This window comes from Momordica charantia, assembly GCF_013281855.1.
Source record: "Momordica charantia cultivar OHB3-1 chromosome 1 unlocalized genomic scaffold, Mcharantia_2.0 BLBB01000001.1, whole genome shotgun sequence".
In the NCBI taxonomy this organism is placed as follows: Eukaryota; Viridiplantae; Streptophyta; class Magnoliopsida; order Cucurbitales; family Cucurbitaceae; genus Momordica; species Momordica charantia.
Window position 1 is genome coordinate 17,337,294 of NW_028275157.1, and position 25,727 is coordinate 17,363,020.

Here is a 25,727-nt window from a genome sequence, read left to right on the forward strand (position 1 = left end):
TATCGAAATAAAATAAGTAGCATCAAAGTTTATGAATCAAAATAAATTTTAAATAACTTGCTAAATAAAAATGCAAGTTATAGAAATTAAATTTTATAAGATTTGAGTTATAATAGAGAGTAAAGCTAATTAAGAATATGAAAATTTTGAATCTTTTAAAATATTACGTTATAAGTATGAATGTGATAATTCAAATCTACCTGCTCTAAAAATATATCTTTTGAGTTTATCCACCGGATATATACCATTTGAGTTCAAGGAGTACTTGTGCGATTTTCGAAAATCATATGTAACAAGATATTTTGTTCTTAGTTTGTTTTTAAAAATGTATTATTATTAATTTGAAAATACATACACATGAAGCAAATTATATAAAAAAAAATATTGAAATATATATAGAACAATTAAGTCGTTGTATACAAATAGGTTAAAAAAAATTTTAATAATCTATAAATAATTACTTGTTTCAAAAAAATATACGAGTTATACTTGATTGAAATAAGAGGTTTTTTTTAATACAACAATACGTGAAGTTTCTTTAATTTGATTTTGCTTTTGTTTTATGTTTTGTGTTCCAGTTGTAAAAGAAAACGTGAAGGTAAGAATTCGAATACATAATTTTTTAGTTAAAAATATATAACTTAATCAATTCAACTATGATTTAAGTGAACCATATGATTTAAGTTAGCCATATAAAAGGTTCTTTTAAACCTAGCTTCTACAAATTTTAGTAAAGTTGCTATATATGTTTGCGTTTATCAAGTACATTTTCTTTAGAAAAAGAAAAGTTATATTTACAAATTATATTGTAACTATTTTATTTTATTGGGCCCAATAAGTGGTTAATTAAGCAAGGCCCAAAGACTTCCAAACGGGCCTGGACTTAATGGGAGAAGTCACTAGACCATTTCTTTTTCTTTTCCCCCTCTCCTTCCTTCCTTCTTGTTCTTCAAAATGAATGTGTAAAAATTTGGACCCACCCATGTTAAGAGTAATGACAACTTTACTAGAATTATAGCTCTAAATCCCGATATAATATTTATTGAGTAAAAAAATATTTTGAAAGAAATCCAGATCTAACTTTCTCAAATCTATTGGTGAAAAATCATGAAACTATAAAAAAAGATAAATATAGAGGAAAAATAAAGTTATTGTATAGATAATAGTGATATGGCTAAAATCTAGAGTCTAAAAGAATGATATCCTTCTACTTCATTCAAAAGTATTGCACTTTTTTATTATGTTTATGCCTCGTTTTTCTTGTTTTATAAAACCAAAGTGTTATTGCCTGTTACAATATTCAACCGTGAATATTATATATTTTGAGATATAAATTTATAAACGAAAATGTATGATATGTCTTACTAACAAATATATATATATAATTGTCAATTCAATAACAATATCTTATAAATAAAAGTTGGTTACATAAAGTGGATATTGATTCTAGTAGGTAATTAATTACATATGTTTATTTTATGCAGTAAACATTGTCCTTCTCATGATTATAGATAATTAAGTTTTTCATAGGATAAAACTGCGATATAAATATCAATTATTAACTATACTATATTTCATATAATTACCCCGATATAAATATCAAAACAAGTATATTTCAATAATATTAAGTATTCAATATTTGTCCGGTGTTCAAATTCCACCCTTCGCAGCCTCAACTTAACCTCCCAGAGTAATCAATATTTGATCATAACGATTCTCCTACTGGAAACAAATCTTCAAGGATAGCTGTAACGACTTCCTTGGTGATGTAACCTCACTTGGGGGCTTTGTCGAGACACCTATAAGAAGCACAAAGATTCTTCTTTTAAGGAAACTTTATTTGTATCCGGAGATCATGGTGTTACTGCTCAGGCTTTTTGCCAACCCAACAAAATTGATTCAGAGGCTAAAAATATGTTGCAACCTGAGTTTTGGAAAGGAGGGTGGGTGGAATGTGGACCTTATTCAACGTTAGTTCAAAATATGGAGGTCCTAGAACGTTCTGGTTCTTGTGAAACCTCTGAAAATGTTGACAGCAACCGGACAAATCAGAATGGAGAAATGTTGCGTAGTTCTTGCTAATGAGTGTGAGGATGATGCACTGTTGTTGGGCAAAAGTGCACCTAAGAGATATGTACAATCTTTTCTTGCTAAAGTTAAGACTATTGAATGTGAAGACGACATTTGGACTATTGTACCCAGAAATAAAATCAGTTCCTTACTTTAAAAAGGTGGTTTCAATTAACATATTTAATTATAATCTGCCGCCACCAAAATCCTTTGATTATTCTTATGTTGAACAAAGCTGGCATGAAATTATCCTTGGAACACCCAGTGATAAAAAGTCCTACTTCATCAGATACACATTTTCCATCTGATATTTTATCCAATGTACTTGGCATTGGCAGGAATAAATCATACAAATGTTTCAAAATGTTTTCTAGCAACTCGCATGTTTTAATTGGATTTCTTTTGAAGATAGTGGATTCAATATCTGGATACTTTAATTCTTGTTTCTAGTGTTGGCAATTTAGGAATTAATTGGGTTTCTTCTGTAAAATTTGATAAAAGTCATATTTCACCAGGAATGGAGTGGGCTGATTTCTGCTTTTCGAATGATTTTATTGTTTGTTTAAGTGACTCTGGTTTTATCTCGTAGACAGTGTAGTTTTTATGACAGAAGAAAGTTTAAAAGGTTGTTATCTGATTCTCATTCCTCACATTTTGCTGTGATTGATGCATCTGGTGTAACGTATATTGTTTCTGCGGTTGATCATGTGTTAGAGCACTGTCATGAATCTAAAAATCTTCTTCCACATTCTCACAATTTTGAACTTGGGAGGTCTCCAGTTAATTGGGAGGTTGGTGGTTATGACGTACATAGGTTGCCAGAGGAACTATTCAGAGTCATTGAGGGCTCATTCATGTAGGGTTTTTTCCATGAAAGATGAAGGTGTTTCACCTTGGGGTAATACTAGATCTAATGTGCTTCAGAATATTCAGGAATCAAAGGTTTGTACGAGGAATAGTTATAAGTGCTCTTGTTTAACTGCTTCTGCTTAGATTTTACAAGAGAAGTCCCAGGTTGGTGAAATTACAGTCTTCCACCATGCGAAAGATATTTCTTTCCACTAGGAAAATTAAGGAAGAGGATTGCTTTCTGTTTCTCTCCTATGGGACTTACAAGAAATAAGAACGTTACCAAACGAGTCATAAGTATCCATGGTCACCCTGATAAAAGTTGAAGCTTTGGATAGGGTTCGGCAGATCACTTGTGTCCTAAGAATGGTTAGAATAATGAAGAAATACACTCTTTACCTCGTAACAATATTTCATTTCATTGAATGAGAATGCTCTTCTTGATTTTCTTTGCACTCCTATCTGATGACGCTGTTTTTATTTTCCTGAAATGTCATTGTATTAACATCCATTAGCATAACCCTAATGGTCGTGAATCTAACAATATTTCTGAAAATGATTATAAGATACTGCATCATGCTCAGAATGTTTTCCACCCATCAGTTAGAAATGTAAAACCTCAACCTTAAGTTCTCTGGGCTTTGGGGCAAATTGCCCTTATGAAAGTAGAATATGATTAGATGTCGCAGGTTAAAATTTTAAGTCAAAATGTTCTACTATTATTAAAGTGCCCATATGAAAGATACCTCGAGACTGAAACTAATAGTTTTAAATGGAGGAGGCTGACATCCTATTATTTCAGTTTGTACGTGGATTAATGTGCACAAGCATGTGGTTGGTCCTTTTGGGTGGTCCGTTAGGTTTAGGAAGTCAAGTTGGCTTTTATTGAAGTATAACTTAGGTACTTAGCTACACTAGTCCTAAGGGACAACCCAGTTGGTAAAGGTTTATGGTCTCTTGGTCATATTGGTTTAAAGGTCTCAAGTTCGTACTTTTTTGTGAGTTTAATACCAAAAACCCTTGTTATTTTCCAGAACCGGACCTTAGAGTAGGCGCTGGTGCCTCTGGGTATAGGGACTCCTAGTTGTTGATAACTCTACAAAAGAAAGTTATTTGTATTTAAATTTCATATAAGATAGCCAAATATAGTCTCATATGCACCCCATATTCGTTGAGTTTGTGCTTAAAATAACATAGAAAGCAGATTCTTCCTTTATAATACTACAAGTGTAAATGATTTAATATTGAGCATTTTGCTGCAACTTTGATGATGCTACAACGTCGAGTCCAAAAAGAGGCAGAAAACGACAAGCTGACAGTGAAAAAGACTTCTCAACGGGAATTACCACAGTAACTAGAGGTTTCACCTAGAAGTGAGAGCTGGGTCCCACGGGGTTTGTTTTATTGCTCTAAAAACATTAGGAGGTATAAATGCCAACAAGAAAGAGAAGCTTCCACACACACAACACCGTTCACTTGTAATCACTCAACCCTTACTTCAAGAAAACCTCTTCAATTATTCGAAGAAGTCAAGAGGAGAAGAAGACTCAGAAACCCGTTGCTGAACAGAGACCAAGAACACTTGTTGGGAGCCGACCTTCAGGTCCTTCTCTTCATCTTTAACACTCTTTGTATTATTTTCATTCTTATATTTCTTTGACTCCCCTTATGGTATTGGTATTGCGTAGCTAACCACCTTGTGTAAGGGGAAGATGTAGTGAACTCCTTTCGAAGACTGTAACTTTGTTGTTCTTTATTAATGGTAGTGAATATTGATTTGAAGTTGTTTTATTAATCCATTTTCAATATGCATGATCACCATGTTGGAATAGCTCATTGTTAACTTCTGGGAAATTGTAATAGGGAGCGAAAAAACTTAATTTCAGGCTAGATTCTACTTGAGATAGAGTGTGACTACTTAAGGATAAGAACCACCTAGCACGGTTATAAACTGTCCGCATATGCTGTTAATGTTTGTCTAAGAATCCTAATAGCAGAAAATCTGGGAAGCCTGGAAAAGTTTCTTATGTGTTTGACCACTACTTCACTTCATTAATGCTATAGTATTGTTAGAGTGCGCCAGAAAGAGTTACGAAGCATCTTCCCCCTTGCACCCGTTTTAAGGATAAGTTATTTGTTTGTCCATGTTTAGTATTGTGGTGATTACTGAGTTTTGTTTACACGTTCTTTTCAATTTTTACATTGGCTTCTTTTATGTATTGGTTGGTTAAAAACTGTTTAGTTTAGTACATTGATTTCTTGGGTAATTATTTATTGTTGGTACTTAATCTCTGTGGATTCGAACTTTTATTACTTGCTGCGACGATAGTGTACACTTGCACACCAACAAAAGCACAATGGAGCTAGTACCTCTTCTTGCCCGTTTTGGCTTTATTACAAATAGACTTGTTGCTCCTGTGGATGATCACATCAGCAGTTCAGTTGGTCAAAGATCCTTAAACAAGAGTGGAGCATTATATGTTGATTCTATGCAAGCATTGTATATGATGTTGATTCTATGCAAGCATTGTATAAAGTTTTCATACATCACTGTACCTTTATCTGGACCATTATAAATTGGTTGTTGATAATAATTCAGTTCGTTCACCACTGGAAGCTGCGGTAAGTACCAACACATGCACTCAGTGCGACTTATTATTTCTATTTATCTTGATTATATTAAATAATAATCAGCCATCTTTCTTAATGTTGTTTCTTACGTATCTTAAGAAGCTTATATTAGTGAGTGAGTGTGTCGGTTTAAGGGGTCTTCTTCGGAATTATAAGTAGGGGAGGACCAGATAGACAAACGGGATTTATATTGATCTTGGCTCAAGCTAGGCAAGTTCAATATTACTTTATTGTATTTTTCATCTACTTCATTTTATATTTTTCCAAAAAGTTACTCACTGGGAAACACGATCACACATTTTTGGGCGAAGTATCTGTGTCCGACATGGATACACTCGAACACGCAAATCGGACACGGATGCGCTCGGATGTATCGGACAAGTATTTTGGCGTGTCTGATTTTATTTATTTTATTTTATTTTTTAAAATCAGATACGGGCTGGACGCAGCCTGGACATGAGAATGACAATTTTGTGGGTTTTCTGGGCCAAATAAAAAGGGCCCAATGCCCATTAGTAATTTAAAAAGAAAAACAAATAAATGACAAGAAATCTAACACCCACCCACGAAAACAAAACACGACACCCACTCCACGAGGCCGACGCCGCTGCACGCCTTCTTTGCCGCCGACGCCGACGCCGCCACCGACGCTCGCCCTTGCCGCCGACGCCGTCGCTCGCCCCTGCTGCCGCCGCCGATGCCGCCCCTGCCTCTGTTTTTATTTTTTTGCTTCTTAGGTAAACCCTAATAACCTAACCTTTTTTTTTTTCTTCTAACCCTCTCATATATTCAAAACAATTCTCTTTCACGTCCCTTGCTTCTTTTTTTCAACCCCAATTTTGAGTAAAATGATATATTTTTTTGTTCGTGCGTTGTGTTTCTGTCCACTCAGTCTTTGTTTATTTTCTTTTTCTTATTTTATAAATTTAATTATACATAATTGAAATAGTATAAATCTAGTATTGTGTTAAATTTACCTATATCCTAAAAAAATATATAAAAAAAATAAATGCATCTCCTAATTTTATCCGTGTCCGTGCTTCTTAGTTGATATCTGCTCACACAAAACTGGAATGTTGGCATTTGAACCGTTTTGGTGGGACAATCAGTTGTCTTATATTCTTGTACAACTTCTACACGCTATGTAATTTTTCCACAAAGCATTGAATTTATTTTACATTTATAGTTAGTTATGGATGGTGAGTATGTCTTTGATATTTCGTATTCATGCACTTCAAAAATTAGTTTATATGCTCATCTTTGCTCCCTGTTCTTGGGCTGTGTTGGTGTAGGGAGATTGTCAATGGGCAAGATGGTTACTTCTGTCCAGGATCAGGGGCTGTGAATATGATGCATCATTTTCTAATGCTCGCTCGGTAATGTCACTGAATTCTGTTCATGATCCTAACCTCAGTGTTCGGGATATTGATGGGATTATTTGTACTGTTGGTGACATTGCTGAAGGAGGAGGAGAAATGGCAGCCCTAGCAACTCTGATGTATGCACCTTCCCCAATACAAGATTGTTTGAGTAGCAGTGGTGTAAACCGACATAGTAGCTCATCAACCCAATGTACTCTCGAAAACCTCAGGCCACTCCTGCAACGATTCCCTACATTGTGTCGTGCCCTAGTTACGTCGGGGTTCCAGCAAGATACAACTTCCAATTTTTTGGGTCCAAAATTGAAGAATGGTTAGTTCTCTTTTACAAGTTATAGTATTAACGATCTTGTATCAAATTGGACGGTTTTTTTGTAATTATATTTTGGTGATTCATCTTTTTGTAATTTCATTCATCAATGAAATCATCATCTCTTAAGGGAAAAAAAAAAGAATGGTTAATTCCTCCTTTCTTTTAAACTTCTTATGCTGAAACTTTGTAATAAATTTTGGACTCTTCTCTCTCTCTCTCTCTACACACACAGACGATAAAAAATGTATATAAGAATTAGGGGGAATACTTTTCCAGGGATATGAGTAGGTTTTTTTTTTTTTTTTTTTTTTTTAAAGAAGTGTTCTTTGGAATTCCATTCTCTCATCACTCATCAGAATTTGTGGTGTAATTGCTTTTAATCAGTTTACAATTCATCGTTTCTGTATTGCAGCTTTATCAGAATATCTACATTGGCGTAATGGCATCTTTTTTTCTGCTGGACGTGATACTTCTCTTCTACATATGCTACCATGCTGGTTTCCCAAAGCAGTTAGGAGATTGATTCAGCTCTATGTCCAGGTGTCCTTTGTATCCTTCTTTCAACCCATGCATTTTGTTATCGTCCTGAATTAGATATTCATTGAATTAACTGACAGTAGAGTAGAAATGGATCCCTTTTTTAAATTATTACTGGAGACATGGAACAGGTGTACGTGGTGTAGGACCCGTTTTAATATTCTTATGTTGGTTGAAAACTCCTTTCTATCCAAACCATTCCTTTCTATCAACATTACCCACCCAAGTGAACCATAGAATATTCTTTTATTCAAAAATTAATCATTAGCCGTTTTTCATAGGGCTAGCTCCTCTCTTTATACACATAGGACTCGATACTCTTTGGAGAAACACAAACAGCTCAGTTAATATAACTGATCAACTAAATGGAAAATGTGGTTATAACAGATACGAGTAGAATTACAGTTTGGCTAGCATCCCACATCAGGGTTACCCTGAAAGTTTTAGGGATGTTACTTTTAAAAGTCAAGTGTTCGTATTTTTGTATATGCTTTATGTTTGTGCAAATTATATTGCAGGGTCCTCTTGGATGGCAATCATTCTCAGGTTTGCCAACGGGGCAGACATTATGGGAGAGGGATGTTTATTTTTCAATGAATGATGAACATTCCGAAATCAGTCCAATCTCTTGGGAAGCAACCGTACAGAAGCATATTGAAGATGAGCTGTATGATTCTTCTCTTAAGGTGTGTCCAGCTTTAGATGAGCTATATGATGCAAAGAGAAAAGGGGTCTTATTGAAGGAAACATGGATAATACCTTATGAAAGTGTTTCATTATCACCCCTAGCTATAGGATAAATTTTGAAATATATTGCGAAGCAAGTAGAATTCTAATTCACAACTGCACTGCATATTATGGTCGCCTTATCATATAGCCAGGGGAGATAAGGGAACACTTTAATAAGGGATTGTTTCCCGCTAACTATTTAAATTAGATGATTATCATTGGCTGTTTGTATACCATATATGTTCTGTTATCTGGCAGTTGGAAATTTTATCTGCTAAATGTATCGCATTAATGTGGTGTATTTACTATTTATCTATGTAAATGTATACATTACTAGTGATTGTAAAAGCTAAAGAGAGTCTGAGGGTAAAACATCTTCCTCAAATATTCCAAACATTTAACTATTATCAACAAACGATGAAACAGATCCAGATGCTTGATTTTCCATGTTTACACAAAGCATCTGTCTCTCTGATAGAGACACTCAAGTCTTTAAATTTGTGGATCATTATTAGTTATTAAAAAGCAATTGATGATATTAATAGATGCCAATCTCTTGATAAAACATTATATATTGCAGGTGCCGTGATGCTTTTACATTGTCCAAAGAAATAAAACTGCCTAGCTCAGGCGTCAAAATCATACTAAATGTCTTAGTTATCTTGACAGATCCTCAAGCTTGCTAATCTTGTTTATTGCTATTATCTTTTTTCTTTTACGTTTTACTATCACTAGTAATATATGTTGCTACATTGTCATGAAGAGTCTGTCACTATTTTATTTCTGTCATTATTGGTTGAAACATGTGTGCTTCTGTAAGCCGTACTCTCAGCTCAGCATTTCAATTGTCTTTTAGGAAACTGGACTTGGGCTTGAGCATAATTTGCATCGTGGACGTGCATTATCATCTTTTAATCATCTTCTTGCTGCTAGAGTTCAGAAACTAAAATCAGATATTCAGCCAGGTTCAGCAACTCGACAATCAAATATACAGTTGGATCTACAGACTCTTTTTGCTCCTCTAACACCAATGGAACAGTCACTTCTTTCTTCTGTAAGGATTTCTTTATTTATTATCATTTTCTTTATAGGTAATTAACATGGTAACAAAGGACTAAGAGGATAAATTAAATGTCAAAACTACAAAAAAAAAAAAAACATCGTGGAGGACATAAAGTAAACTGCAAAAGAAATGTCAAAATATAGAAATATAAAATTGTTGGATCAGAAAATAAGTGAAATATATTTAATGCTTTTCTAAGCGACTTGGACATCATCAAATTTTCCCTCGAGTATTTTCACATAACCTAACATATGAAAATTACACATTCCGAGAAAATTCTTCTCTTTCTAGGCATCCTTCCATTAAAAAGTATTCCAACTCAATTATTGGTAAAATTTATAAGACGTTACACACTAAAATGATAGTTTAAGCTGATATTTGTTAAAAGGAAACGAATGGTCACTGGTTCTCCACTCATTGAGAGGGAAGAGAGAACTAATTGGATTTTCTCTCTGTTCTGAAAGGCACTTCTACTCTACTCGAGTATTTTGGCTGTAGGAGGACTCTTCTGCAATTTGAGCACCCTGCGGACCAAGCCTTACTGAGGTCCATCATCATTGTTTTTAATAACGATCCAACATCACTTTTCTTATAAAATCATCTTTCTCTAATTTATTTGCTTGTCTTTTGCTTTTTTTTTTTTTTTTTTTTTTTTTTTGCCTTTCAATAACTGGCTGTATCCATGATTTATTTTTCTATTTTCTTTTGTTTTTTGGTAGCCCTCCCAAAAGTTCCCGTATTTCCAGAGTTATTCTAAAATGAAGGAAACATTTTCCCTGGGATAAAGGAAAGATCATAACTCATTCAATGTCCATAGAATTTTTTTGCTTGCTTTTGGTCTGTAGATGAACACTATCAAAACGTATGCTGGTTGAAATCATTGCTCCTAGGAGAGCAGAAGGATTTAACCAGCAGATTTTCAATCTCCTTGGGAAGTTGGCCTTAAATTATTGGGGCTTTCTCTAGGGGGTAGCCCTGGATCTATTCATTTTTGGACATTGATGGTTGCCAAAAATGCCAACAAGCTTACCCACCGCTGACAACTTCAGGATCCTTCTGTTAATCTAAAATTCCAATTTTCTTGTAATTATACTATTAATTATTTTCCTGAGAAAAGGTCGTTTTTAATTATTTAATTAGTTTCAAATCAGTATTATTATTTAGTCCATGCATTGTGCAATCTTGGATGAGTTTTTCTGGTTAACTTGTATTCTTCAATTAGTTATGAACAGTTTAACTTTTTTACTTGAGCGTGTAAAAATTTCTCCCAACTTGATTTTCAGATTATTCCACTTGCCATTACGCATTTTGAGAACTCTGTGTTAGTTGCTTCATGTGCTTTTCTCCTGGAGCTTTGTGGATTATCTGCCAGTATGCTCCGTGTAGATGTAGCAGCTTTAAGACGAATATATAGCTTTTACAATTCTGGGCAATCCTTTGAGAATTTCAGGCAACTTTCACCCAAGGGTTCTGCTTTTCATCCAGTACCCCTAGAATCTGATAAAATAGGGACTCTTGCTCAAGCTCTGGCCGATGAGTATCTACACCAGGAAAGTTCAAGTGTTACTAAGCCAAAGGGTTCTTCTAATTCAGCACCTCCTAAACGTTGTCCACAGGTGCTTTTGTTCGTCTTACAGAATTTGGAAGAGGTTAGCCTTTCCCAAGTGGTCAATGGAAATTCATGTGGATCATGGCTATTAAGTGGTAAAGGCGATGGGACTGAGCTGAGAAATAAACAAAAAGCTGCAAGCCATCACTGGAATTTTGTTACGGTCTTTTGTCGGATGCATAGACTTCCTCTAAGTTCAAAGTATCTTGCTTTGTTAGCAAGAGATAATGACTGGGTATTCCCCTTCGGTCTATTTTAATACTGAACTAATTTTCTCAACTGCAATGATTCACTTTCTGATTTTTTACCTCTTGGTGCTATTATTGTTTGAAAGGTTGGATTTTTAACTGAGGCTCACGTTGGCGGGTACCCTTTTGACACAGTTATCCAAGTAGTAAGTCCTGTACATTAATTAATTTGAGCAGTTACTTACCTAAATCTCTTATCCTTCTGTTACATATTTTCTTCCTTTTTTATTTGCTACTTTAGGCATCAAAAGAGTTCAGTGATCCACGTCTCAAAATCCATATATTAACTGTATTGAAGGCTGTACAGTCAAGGAAAAACCCTGGGTCTTCATCATACTCTGATACTGAAGAGAAAAAAGGTCAAACTTCCCTTTTAGATGGAAATATGTATACTCCAGTTGAACTTTTTACAATTTTAGCCGAATGTGAGAAGAAGAAAAACCCTGGAAAAGCTCTCTTGATAAAGGCAGAAGAGTTATCCTGGTCAATTTTGGCAATAATTGCTTCTTGCTTCCCAGACGTGTCTCCATTATCCTGTCTTACTGTTTGGCTAGAAATTACTGCAGCAAGGTGACATCAATTATTCCTTTTGAAAATGAAATGTATAGATAGTTATCTTCATACTTGGAAGTTGGAAGTAGACCTTTAATTCTAAGTATTTATTTCATTGATTTTATGCAAGTTTTATATTTATATCTATTCAGTTTTTCTTATCCTTCTCTCTTTATTGATTTTATCCATACAAAGTAGGATATTTGCAAATACCAAACCGAAGATCTGTCTGATTCTGTGTTATATACAGGGAAACTACATCCATTAAGGTAAATGATATTGCTTCCCAGATTGCAGAAAATGTTGGGGCAGCTGTAGAAGCTACCAATACCCTGTCAGCTGGGTGTAGATCACCTGCAATTCATTACTGCCGGAAAAATACCAAACGAAGGCGAACTGTGGATTCCATTTCTGAAGATCAATCAGTCAGAGTGATGTCTGATAATTTCAGTGCTTCAACAGGTCCATCGACTAATGTTTCAGGTGGCTTTATTGTTAAGGAAGAAGGAAAGATAGTTAAGGATCGCCAACGTATTTCTGTTTCATATGATTCAGATGAAGCACCATCAACTCTGTCCAAGATGGTTTCTGTGCTTTGTGAACAGCAATTATTCTTGCCTCTATTAAGGGCTTTTGAAATGTTCCTTCCTTCATGTTCCCTGCTACCGTTCATCCGTGCTCTTCAGGTTTTTGAGCTTATCCATAATCCAAGCTTTTCATCTCATATATCCCCACTCCTTTCTCTACTTGCTAAAGTTTTTAATTGGTTTCACTATTCCTTGGCCAATGTAGGTAAAATTTAAGAAATTGTTTAATCCTAATAGCAATGTGATTGATTGAATGTTTTTAATTTCAGTGGGATGGCTTTGAATTTACTTTTACCGAATTTTCTTCTGATGTAAAGTTCATTGTTCATTAGGCGTTTTCACAAATGCGTTTATCTGAAGCTTCAGCGCATTTAGGTTCTTTTTCTGTACGAGTTAAGGATGAAGCAAGCTACTCTCATTCAAATGTTGAAGGAGAAGAGAATACTGGGACATCGTGGACTGGATCTACTGCTGTTAAGGCTGCTAATGCGGTACTGTCTGTTTGTCCATCTCCATATGAAAGAAGATGCCTACTGAAACTTTTAGCTGCAACTGATTTTGGTGATGGAGGATTTGCTGCCACATATTACCGACGACTTTTTTGGAAAATAAATTTAGCAGAGCCTTCATTACGTATAGATGATGGCCTGCACCTTGGAAATCAGGCTCTAGATGATGCATCACTTTTAACTGCACTAGAAAATAATGGACATTGGGAGCAAGCACGCAATTGGGCAGAGCAACTGGAAGCTAGTGGGGGTTCTTGGAAATCTGCTAGCCATCATGTCACGGAAACTCAGGTATTTTTGCATAAAGTTCCTGGTTGACTTTTTGGCTTCTTAGTTGCAACTTATTCTTCTAACAGGTACTTTGTAAACAGATTATTTATAATTTCTATATATTTTGAATTTTTTTTTTAACAAGGTACGGACTTTTCATTGATGAAATGAAAAGGAACAAGAAATTGTTCAAAGATACAAACTTTCGAAAGAGTGAAAAAAGAATAAAAACAGCAAAATACAAATAAATAGCAAGAACTATGAAAAATAACAAATACAAAGGACTACGGTGGCCTAATAAAAACACCCCAATTATCGAAGATAGGGTAATAGTGAGAAAAAGAATTGGCAAGAGAAACCCAGTGAGAGGCCTTAACCTTAGCCGAAATGAGGCAATCAAACCAAGAGTGATGCTTTCACTCAATGATTCTCATATTCCTTTCACACCACAAATCTGAAAGAAAACCTTTGACGGCATTGACCCACAACAGCTGGGCCAAGTGAGTAAGAAATCCCACGAAGCAGTTGAATTAAGTTGTTTTCAGCCTTGAGATCGAGAACCCAATCAACATGGAATTGGCTGAAAAGATAAGACCATCCCTGAGTGGCGAAAGAGCAATGAAAAAATAAGTTATGTAAGTCATCCCCACTTGCTCTACATAAAATTCAAATAGAAGGCAGAAACGCAGCTGAAGGGAGCTTCTTTTGAAGAAGATCAGCTGTGTTAGGCTTCCCAAGCATAAGAATCCAAGAAAACACATTTACTTTCCTTGGACTCTTTGATTTCCATAAGGCCCAGGTGGTTCTAGGGACCAAAATCTGCAATCTGGCTTCATCCTAAAGCTGGACTATGAAAAAAGGCCTATGACAAGGTGGATTGGCTTTACCTTGACGCTATCCTTGAGCAGAAAGGGCTTCGGGCAAAAATGGAGGAGCTGGATCAAAGGATGTTTGACAACTGCCAATTTCTCAATTATGATCAACGGGCGGCCTCATGGAAAGATTCTTGTTAAGAGAGGCCTAAGACAAGGTGAACCTTTGTCCCCTTTCCTCTTCACTTTGATTGGCGATTCGTTTAGTAGAATGGTCCATTTTTGCTGTCAAAGGAAGTTCATCAAGGGGTTTGAGGTAGGCAGTAGAGAAGTGGAGATTTCCCACTTGCAATATGCAGAATCATCTTCTGCCCGAACCAAGAAGGTATGCTTTCAACTTGTTGGATGGTTATAAATATTTTCCTGCTTGGTTCCGGTCTTTCCCTAAACTTGAAGAAAACAGCCCTTATTGGCATAAATGTGGAGGAGGAGAGTTTAAGATCTGCTGCAACTGTTTATGGGTTCAAAGTGGAAGAGTTTCCTTCTTCCTATTTAGGCATCCCTTTGGGGGGCAATCACAAAAGACTCTTATTTTGGGAGACCGTGGTGGACAAGGTGAGAAAGAAGATAGAGAAATGGAGGAATCGAACCCTATCCAAGGGTGGTCATCTTACTTTGGCTCAATGATCACTAGTATTCCACTTTACTATTTTCCTATTCTTAAAGCTCCGGCGGGTGTTGTTAGGGATATAGAAAAGATTACAAGAAATTTCCTATGGAATGGTAATAGACAGAAGGGCACTTACAATCACTTGGTTAATTGGGGGAAAACGTCCCTCCCTATATAGTACGGGGGTCTTGGAATTGGAGGACTTCAACAAAAAAACAATAGTCTTCTTCTAAAGTGGTTGTGGAGGTTTTCATAGGAGACAAATGCTCTATGGAGGAGGGCGCCGGCATCTATGGTGAGTCCGCTCACGGGTGGTCTACTATTCCACCAAAAGGGAAAGCTCAAGGGAGACCGTGGTTTGATATTGCAAAAAACAGCACATTCTTTCACAGGTTTTTGAATTTCAAAGCTAAAAACGGGGAAAGAATTAGTTTTTGGAATGACAAATGGTTAGACGACAGCACCCTTCGAGATTCTTTCCCGCTCATTTTTATCCATGAAAAATAAGGCCTCAATTGCTGATTGTTGGAGGGAGGAGGAGCGAGATTGGGACTTAGGTCTCTGCAGAGGGCTCTTTGATTGGGAGATTGATAGCTGGTTGGACCTTATCCAAAGGTTGGAAGCCGTTCAGATAGGAGAAAGGGAAGATAAGGCTCTTTGGATGCTGGAAAAAAGCAAAATTTTACCACCAGATCAGCCTTTTTGAAATTAACAGAGTGCACTCCCTTGCTGAAGGTCTCCCTCACTGCTTCCATCTGGAAGTTCGAAATTCCAAAGAAAATTAAGGTTTTTCTTTGGTCAATGGCTTATAGAAGCTTAAATACTCACTAGATTATCCAAAAGAAAAACACAAGCTGGGCACTCTCCCCTTCGGTGTGTAGTTTTTGCCTTTGTGGGGAGGAGACCATTGACCACCTTTTCATTCATTGTACCATTGCAACAAGATGTTGGTCTTTTATTTTGGATTCTTTTGGCATTTCTCTATGCTTTCCTCAGCAGATTGATGGGTGGCTTCATGAATTGCTAATGGGCTGGTTTCTTCCCAAAAAAGCAAGGGTTATATGGAATTGCGCTACAAGGGCTCTTCTTTGGCATTTATGGGGAGAATGAAATCGTCATATTTTTTAAGACAAGAGGTCTACTTTTGAATTTTTTTGTAGATGTGTTCAGCACACTACTTCTCGGTGGTGCCTTAGCTATAGCAAATTTGTTTGTAATTACAATCTTTCCACTTTCTTACACAATTGGAAAGCTTTTGTATAGCTTCTCTGGGTTGGGTTGACTCTACCCCAGCCCTTAGGCTGTTCCTCTTTTGAGTTGTTCTAATATAAGGTTTCTTATCCAAAAAAAAAATCTGCAATCATCCATGGTAGAAATAGAAACTGAAGCTAATAATGACATAAGAGAAGCATACGCTTCTAGCTCCACATCTTTTAGGGACTGACGAATCTGTACATGCCACGAACCCATATTTTGATCCCAAAATTGAGAAACTGTACCGAGAGAGGAAGGGGAGATCTTGAAAATATTGGGAAAGCTAACCTTTAATGGACAATTGTTTATCCAGGTGGAGTGCCAAAAAGAAATCTTGCTGCCACAACCAAGCTTAAAAGAGGCATAGGACTCAACTTTCCTCCGACGCTTAGAAATGCTGCTCCATGGGACCCATTTACTAGAAACCAGCCTTGGGGAAGTAAACCAACTCAGAGAATCAGAGCCATGAATACTTTTCAAATTCCACCACAGACATCCAAAGAGAATGAGTTTCACAACCAGAACGCCATCCCCATTTAGCTAATAAATCACTGTTTCGACTTGAGAGACCACCAATACCTAGCCCACCATCTTCAAGAGACAGAGAAGTGGTTTTCACCAAATGTTTCAAAAGCCCTTTGGAATTTCCTTCCCAAAATAAATCCCGCATAGCTTTCTCAATCTGTTTTCAAACATCTACTGGCATTTGGAATAAGGACATGTAGTAGGTTGGGAGATTAGCCAAAACAGAATTGCATAAAGTCAAGTGACTGCCCCGGGAAAGATGAAAACGTTTCGATCGATCCAATTTTTTATATACCTTCTCTACAACCGGGTGCCAAAAATCATTGTGCAAAGGATTACACCTAAGGGCAAACCTAAGTACAAAATAGGGAAGGAATCCACCTTGCATTTCAATGTAGAAGCTATCTGCTAAACCCTAGAAATCAGAATATTAACTCCATACAATGCCGATTTGTCCCAATTCACGGCTAAACCTGAGAGCCATTCAAACGCTTCGATAGTTCGAATCAAGTTTAAGAGTATCACATCGTTATCCTTATTGAAGATTGGTGTATCATCGGCAAATTGAAGGTGAGAAAGATGAAGAGACTTTCTACCTACCAAGAACCCTTTAAAGGAACCACTAATATGAATGATGTCCAACAAACAGCTAAAAACATCACTAACTAGAAGAAAAAGAAAAGTCTCTTAATTTCTATATATTTTGATTAGAACACTATATATATGTAATCAGCCTACATGGAATTAATTGGGGTACCATTTTGTTTAAGTATTCCTAAGACTTTTTTTTAATTAACTAGAAACAACTTTTCATTGATATATGTGAAGGAAAAATATTCAAGAAACAAACCTTCAAATGGGTGAAAAAAGAAGAGATAGAACAAAAGTAACGTAGAATAAGCTCAACAAGAACAATACAAGCACAGAAAAGATAAAGAACGTTAAAACCCAAGAGGTAACACTGAAGAACTTTGAAAACTACATAGTACAAAGCTTGGAGAACCATAAGAACTTCAAAACCTACTTTATAGTGGGATTGGAAGAAGAAGACTCCACGAACTCTGCCTTGAACTTATCTAAAAGCTCTTTAAACAAAATTAACTGTTTAAGTTATTTTAAGCTGGAGAACTTCTTTGCAAAAACTGACAAGCTTCCTACCAAAAAGGCTCCAAGTGGGGAGGAGATGGTCATTACTTGAAGAATGCTTGAAGGATAAAACCGAATTCTTCTTTAGAAATTCTTGGAGGATACTCCATAAAGAACCAAGCAAAATAATAGAAACAGGCACTCTTGGAAGAATCTGCAAAAAGCCTCAGAGAAACTAAACCACAACTAGCCGAAGTATGAATAACATGGATTATCCTAAAAGGGGGTGAGGAAAAGGAAATAAAGATTTTGAGGTATTCAGATTACTGTTGAGTTAATGGTTCTCTCCTTGTTCAGGCCGAATCTATGGTAGCAGAATGGAAGGAATTTTTATGGGATGTTCAAGAAGAGAGAGTTGCATTGTGGGGTCACTGCCAGGCACTCTTCATCAGATATTCCTTTCCTGCTTTACAGGTAAGTTAAAGTTACAATGATATTTGATGTGGAACTGCTGCCTAATATTTGGATGAAAGAATTTTACCTGTGAATAATCTACTCATAATTGCTGTCTTATGTTTGTAGGCTGGATTATTTTTCCTTAAACATGCAGAAGCTGTGGAGAAAGATCTTCCAGCCAAGGAGCTTCATGAACTATTGTTACTTTCCTTACAATGGTTAAGTGGGATGTTTACCATGTCCAACCCGTAAGAGATGTATCTTAAATTTTACCTTGTGCCTCTTATTTTGCATTTAATATCATTGTCACTGACATGAGTGATCCAATCTTTAGAGTTTATCCATTGCATCTTCTACGAGAAATTGAGACCAAGGTTTGGCTGCTGGCAGTAGAGTCAGAAGCTGAGATGAAGAATGAACGGGACCTGAACATTAACAGTTCCAGCCGGGAATGTATATCTAGGAATAGCTCAAGTATTATTGACTCGACTGCAAGTATGATATCAAAAATGGATCAACATATTAGTACAATGAAGAATAAAAATATGGATAAACATGAGGTGAGAGAAAACAGCCAGACTCATCATAAAAGTCAAGTATTAGATGCTGGCTTTTCAACTGCAGAAGGGGGGAATTCGAAGGCGAAAATGAGAACCAAAGGTTCTGTGCTACTACGACGACCATTAGTGGACTTTGCAGACATGAACACTAACCCTGAAGATGGATGTATTCCTTCCACTTTTAAGAATGACTTGCAGTTGCAAGATGAGAACTTAAAAATGGACACTTCATTTTCCGGGTGGGAAGAAAGGGTTGGACCTGCAGAGGTGGATAGAGCTGTTCTTTCATTGCTAGAGTTTGGTCAAATTACGGCTGCCAAGCAGCTCCAACAAAAGCTGTCTCCCGGGCAAGTACTGTCAGAATTCCTTCTTGTGGATGCTGCTTTTAAGCTTGCAGCTATATCAACCCCTAATCGGGAAGTTTCCATGTCTTTGGTTGATGGGGATTTATGTTCAGTTATTCTTTCATATGGTATTCCAGTTGATCAATATCTTAATCCATTGCAGGTCTCTGTCAATCCTCTCTCCCCTTCTTTTTTATGTTAAGCTTAGTGGTGATTGTTAAAAGGAGAATGTCCTCCCCTTTTAACTATGTTCTTTCAGTTTTATGAATTTGTTACCATCCAATGGTAACTCATGTTTCTACTTTGCTTGATGTGTATGATCCGTGTCTTCACCTGCATAGGTTTTGGAGATTTTAGCAACAATTTTTGCTGAAGGTGGTGGACGTGGACTTTGTAGAAGAGTAATTGCAGTTGTAAAGGCTGCAAATGTCTTAGGACTTCCATTTTCAGAGGCATATAACAAACAGCCTATTGAACTATTACAGCTACTTTCTCTTAAAGCACAAGAATCATTTGAGGAAGCAAATTTCCTTGTGCAGACTCACTCTATGCCTGCTTCTAGTATTGCTCAAATTCTTGCAGATTCCTTTCTAAAGGTTATTTTCTATCGAGTGCCTAGATCTCTGGAACTGTGAATTTAGATTTCTCATTTCAGTTAAACTATCTCCGAAGTTTAATTATTGGACTTGTTTTGGATTCAGTCTCTATTTGACGGCTTGAATTTAAACATATTTTGTACGAATCTGGATAATTTTCCTTAGTTTGAATGAATCTGTGTGATAAGTATTACTACTTAATCTAAACTGACCTCTTATTATTTTGACAAAATCAGGGCTTGTTGGCTGCACATCGTGGAGGTTATATGGATTCCCAGAAAGATGAAGGACCTGCGCCTCTACTATGGAGATTCTCTGACTTCTTGAAGTGGTCAGAACTTTGTCCTTCTGAACCAGAGATTGGGCATGCATTGATGCGTTTAGTTATTACTGGACAAGAGATACCGCATGCCTGTGAGGTACTACTGTGTATGATATATTTTGTGCTACTATGTGGCCTAGGGTGCACATCATGGAAGAGAATAGGTCCTCTTAGTGCAAACAGAAAAAGGAAGAAAATATTGAAAATTATTTTTGGATAAATGGTATTGTTAGTTATTAGTATTGTTTGGGTAGACTTGTGAATTACAATCATTGATCTATTATTCTTTCCTTTCTAAAAAGAAACAATTTTTTTATTAATAAATAAAAAGAGAGCAAATTCTAAGGATACTAGCTCCCATGGGGAGCGAAGAAGAAAGAACCTGAAAAGATACAAAAGAAAAAACAAATATGGATACAACATCTGAAAACTTGATAAAAAACACTCCAATAAAGATTAAATCACTTTATTCAAAACAAAACTAACTTTAGAGGTTGTTCATCATACTCACTTCTGAGAGCAAAGCTTTGTATATATTTTTCATAATTGACTTGAATCTTCAATTTTCTTCTATTGAATTCTTCTAAACAGGCCACCCATTCTTTTTTAAGCATTTCCACCTCCAAACCCAAAAAAGCTAACCAATCATTGAGGACAATAATGTCATGAGAAATTTCAGATGGTGCATCGATCTTGAAATCATGAGTTGGAGATGAGGCTCCAATGGAATTTGCTGAGAAAGAGGGCTGGGTTGAGAGATCCCTTTAAATAACTAAGCAGGGAAGAACAACAGTCATCCAACCTCTTTTTTCAATGAGAATCCTCGGCTTCAACATGCTCCTTACATAAAGAAGATAATGAAAGAAAGACCACTTAATGCTTCCACCCATTGTTCTATTATTCTATTAGTGTATAGAATGTGCTATTGGTGATAAAAGATTTGGTCTTCTTAGTGTGATTCTGGTAATGTCGTTAAAGGAATAAACCTGTGGAAGTGATGGAAACTGGAATATTATTTGCTTTTTTTTTATGTCTTTAAACACAAAAGGAATGGTACAAATTTTAGTCAGTTCAGTGCGATATGGAAGTGTTATTCTTCCTCATTCCATCTCTAGCAAAATGTCCAGACGTTTCCATGTTTATCAAGATGGTTTAGGGATTGATGTTATGTGAGAGTCCTATTAGGGGTAGAGGGAATATTAGTTTGTTAGTATGAATGGGTAGTATGGTAATTAGTTTGCGTGAGTTGTTATAATTAAGGGTAGTAGGGAGAGGAGAAGGATATCTTGGAGAATAGTATTTTGGTGAAGGACTTGAAAGAGTTCCTGGGAGAGAGATAGCCCTCTCGAAAGGCTATCGATATTGTAATTACTCTTTTCAATTGCAATATAGTTGTGTTGTTAGGTTCTTGTATTTGGGATCCTAACAAATTGGTATTAGAGCAAGTTCGTCCTGGCCATGGATCTTTCATTCGAGACAGTTACGAGGATACAAAGAATATGAAGAAGCTAAGGAGGAGAGGAAGAAGGCAACATTGACCAGAGATGTTCGGAAAGGGGGATGAAGTAGAAATTAAAGACCGAAGAAATTCAAAGACCGGGCAAAGTGAATTGATGAATGTTGAGACGAAGGTCGAAATTCCGAAGAGAGGTCGACCATTGATGATTCCGTGGAAAAAATTGAAAGCTCGGCGGTGGAAGGAGTTCCAGTTCGAGAAGAGGGACGAAGGAGAAATTGGTGGGCAGAAAAGAAATATCAAGAGGATGGAGAGCACGAGGTCAAAGTCGCAGGGTGGCTGGCTGGTGAAAAAGCAGCCGATGAAGAAACGTGGAACGAAGAAGCGGTAGTGGAAAGGGTGGTGACGGAGAGGAGGACTACATGAGGGAGGAGACAAGACTATGGCGAATACAGGGTCAAAGTTTCAAGGCGGCTGGCGAGGGAAGCAGTGGCGGACGAAGAAGTGGCCGAAGGGGTGGAGGCTGCGACGGAAAGGTGAAGTGCAGGGGAGAGGAGAGTTCATGAGGATGAAATTAGGGTTACCGTACAAGGAAGATTTTGGAAGAAAGAATCTATGTGGGCTGGAGCCAGGACTAAACAGATTAAAAAAGGGCCCAATCAACTGGAAAGGGGCAGCAGACTATTATGGATGATTGGGCCATGGGCTTGGGCAAAGGGAGTGCTGGTGTATTTTTTGGTTTGTAATGAGAATGGAAGAGCTGCTGTATTGGGCTGAGGATGTTGGTAGACCTTTCCTTGCTAGTGGAAATGGACGAGCTGCAGTATTGGGCAGGGGTTATTTTTTTTCTCTTTTGTTATTTTCGGTGTTTTTGGATGGGTAGTTAAAAAAAAAAGGTTAAATTTGTTTTTGTGTATGCACACCTTAGGGACAAGGTGTCTTTGAAGCGCGGAGTAATGTGAGAGTCCTATTAGGGGTATAGGGAATATTAGTTTGTTAGTATGAATGGATAGTATGATAATTAATATGGTAATTAGTTAGGATGAGTTGTTATAAATAAGAGTAGCAGGGAGAGGAGAAGGATATCTTGGAGAATAGTATTTTGGTGAAGAACTTGAGAGAGTTCCTGGGAGAGAGATAGCCCTCTCGAAAGGCTCTTATGAATTGCAATATAGTTGTCTTGTTAGGTTTTTGTATTTGGGATCCTAACATATTATTCTATTTAATGAGTTATCCAAGGAACAAAATGTGGAATTGAATTCTACCGATCTCTACCAGGATTTATTACTCATTTTTTCACGTAGTTGTTTTATTTTCTAATTATTTCTTTAATTAGATAAAAGAAAATACTAAATAATAGTACTATCTTATCCCATTTAGAAGGATGTCATCTTATAATTATCTACAACTCTTTCTGTTTCTATCACGACCTTCTTAAAAAATTTGTGCCTCAACCTTTTTTAACGTTTCATATAATGTTCTGTTTTTAGGTTGAGCTTTTAATTTTATCTCACCACTTCTACAAATCTTCGGCTTGCCTTGATGGGGTGGATGTTCTCGTGGCTCTTGCTGCCACAAGAGTTGAGGCTTATGTAGCTGAGGGTGATTTTCCATGTTTAGCTCGACTAATAACTGGAGTTGGAAACTTCCATGCCCTTAGCTATATTCTTGGCATTCTTATAGAGAATGGTCAACTAGAACTTCTTCTTCAAAAGTTCTCGGCTGCTGTAGATACAAGTTCAGGGAGTGCTGAGGCTGTCAGGGGATTTCGCATGGCTGTTCTTACATCCCTCAAGCATTTTAACTCCAATGATCTTGATGCATTGGCTAAGGTTTGTAGAAATGTTCATAATGTCCAATGTGTCATATTCCTGACAATATGATAAATTGATATCATGTCATTTTGATGAGATATTTCCTCATTTATTTTCGTCTCACTAGGCCAATCTGAGCCTTTTTTTGTTGTCCTCTTCATGTTTTATATTATGAAATTTCTAATCTATATTCCAATCACAAGTCTACTGGCATATTTTTATTAACTCCGGATGCTATATTTTTGTTTTATATCCCTTCTTCTGGATCTTAGTTATCTTTGTAATTTATTTGGATAGTTATCAGAAGTATCTCAAAATATTGGCATTTTTAAGATTTGGTGATGTCTTACAGATTAATATTTTAGATTAAATGACCATTCTTTTCTTTTTATCCTCCATTCTCTTCTAAGATAGATTTGACCACTATACTAATTTTATTCTCACCAAATGTTAGGCCGTGGAAATTTTCTGGTGTGCTTGGCGGATGTATACTTAGATGTAGGTCAGCCTATGATGTTGCTAGTGTTTAATTTGGTGGTTTACATCTTCTTTACAGGTCTACAGCCATTTTGACATGAAACATGAAACGGCTGCTCTTTTGGAGTCGCAGGCAGAGCAGTCTTGTGAGATGTGGTTCCGCCGTTATGATAAGGACCAGAATGAAGACCTTTTAGATGCAATGCATTACTACATTAAAGCTGCTGAAGTTCATTCTTCCATTGATGCTGGAAACAAAACCCGCAGATCCTGTGCTCAGGCTTCTCTAGTGTCCCTTCAAATTAGGATGCCCGACTTTAAGTGGCTCTTGCAGACGGAAACTAATGCCAGAAGAGCCCTTGTCGAGCAATCAAGATTCCAAGAGGCACTAATTGTTGCTGAAGCTTATGATCTCGACCAGCCGAGCGAGTGGGCTCTAGTCATTTGGAATCAGATGTTTAAACCAGAGATTCTAGAAGAATTTGTGGCTGAATTTGTTTGTGTTTTTCCACTCCATCCTTCAATGTTAAACGACATTGCAAGATTTTATAGGTCCAAAGTCGCTGCCCGTGGGGACCAGTCCCAATTCTCCGTCTGGCTAACTGGGGGAGGGTTGCCTGCAGAGTGGGCAAAATATTTGGGAAGATCATTTAGATGCTTGTTGAAAAGGACTCGGGATTTGAGGCTCTGTTTGCAACTAGCTCAAGTTGCCACTGGTTTCATGGATGTTATTAATGCTTGCACAAAAGCGCTTGATAAGGTACCCGAGAATGCCGGGCCTCTTGTGCTCAGAAAAGGGCATGGAGGTACATATCTTCCGCTGATGTGAACCGAAAGATCGTCGCAACATCGTGTTCAGTTTTGTTGATGCCTGGAGAGGACACTAATGGTGTCGATGACAATGGCGATAACATTGTATTCTGTGAATAATTACGCCATGGAACTTCACTGCCCTGTCCTACCCTGGTTCATTTGTTGATGGGAGTGGGTGAAGAGATGGCAGAAGGATGTGCAGATGGTAAAAAATGCAAACCAGTTCATTTATTATAAGATTTCTGTTACCTTTTTTGTAGCTTCACTTCACATCTCACAAGCCAGGTCTTTTGAAGCAACAATCATATTAAGTGCAGGGTTGGATGCTAGAAGAAGCCTATTGTATATCAGTTTTGTGAGATCTTTTTTCCATTTTGGTTATTGATTTCTTTTTTCTTTTTTTTCCTTTCACATTACCTTGATTTGTATAATATTTATATACTATTGCAAATTGATTTTTTACAATGGGAATGTATATGTCTGATCGGTATCTTTTAAAAATGCTCGGTTTCTCTAAATATTATGCCATCACCCAAGGGGTTTGAAAGTCCTCTTGCGGTTATATATTTATATATATATATATTTTTTTTAGTTCAACAAACTGATATCAAGGAGGCAAGGGATGCTTGTTATTGCAAAGCCCCAATTTCTGCTTTTCATTTCAAACATGATTATTAACATGCGGTAGCGTAATCCATTCAATTTCAGTTTTAAGTTTGGAAACTATACTTACCGAATGGATAGAATATATAACTGTCAAGCCAACATAATTAGCGGTAGTTGTGAGTTCAAAACTCCTCTCCACAGATTGTATTAAAAAAAAAAATATATATATATATATATATATATATACTTAAAAATAAAAGGTATAGAATTAATTTATATCTTTGTATTTTTATATTTTTTGATGTTTTCAGCTTTTGAATTTGAAACTTTAAATAAATAAGGTAGAATTATATTAAAATATATAATATAATTTTAAAAAATATATTATTTCATATTATAAATTCATTTCATTTTTGTTAAAATTAAAACAGATAAAATATAATATATTATAAATTATAAAACATTATAAAATAATAATTACTGGTGTATTCAGTTGAGATTGACCGCTTAAAGCTTCTTCTCAAGATCTTTGTAAGCTTCTCAAGTTTTTCCTTGGCCTTGAATTAGCACGATCTTCTACTAGTATTACT

General features: G+C 36.4%; 1 protein-coding gene across 1 annotated transcript; it reads left to right on the forward strand.

Moving 5' to 3' along the window:
- Nucleotides 1-1,700: 1,700 nt before the first annotated feature.
- LOC111005443 (spatacsin carboxy-terminus protein) lies at nt 1,701-25,032 on the forward strand (the record flags this gene model as incomplete). The annotated part of the gene is given in 30 exon segments (XM_088124035.1): nt 1,701-1,740; nt 1,743-1,775; nt 1,778-2,076; nt 2,078-2,191; nt 2,193-2,348; nt 2,350-2,495; nt 2,497-2,655; nt 2,657-2,876; nt 2,878-3,093; nt 3,095-3,157; nt 3,159-3,216; nt 3,954-3,987; nt 5,249-5,464; nt 5,466-5,541; nt 6,843-7,242; nt 7,655-7,782; nt 8,298-8,465; nt 9,365-9,562; nt 10,855-11,415; nt 11,515-11,574; nt 11,670-11,998; nt 12,231-12,666; nt 12,900-13,367; nt 18,051-18,167; nt 18,276-18,397; nt 18,484-19,216; nt 19,395-19,649; nt 19,886-20,068; nt 22,918-23,259; nt 23,798-25,032. Coding segments are annotated over 30 exon segments (7,080 nt in total), but the record flags the coding sequence as incomplete, so codon positions are not given.
- Between the last annotated feature and the right edge of the window lie 695 nt (nt 25,033-25,727).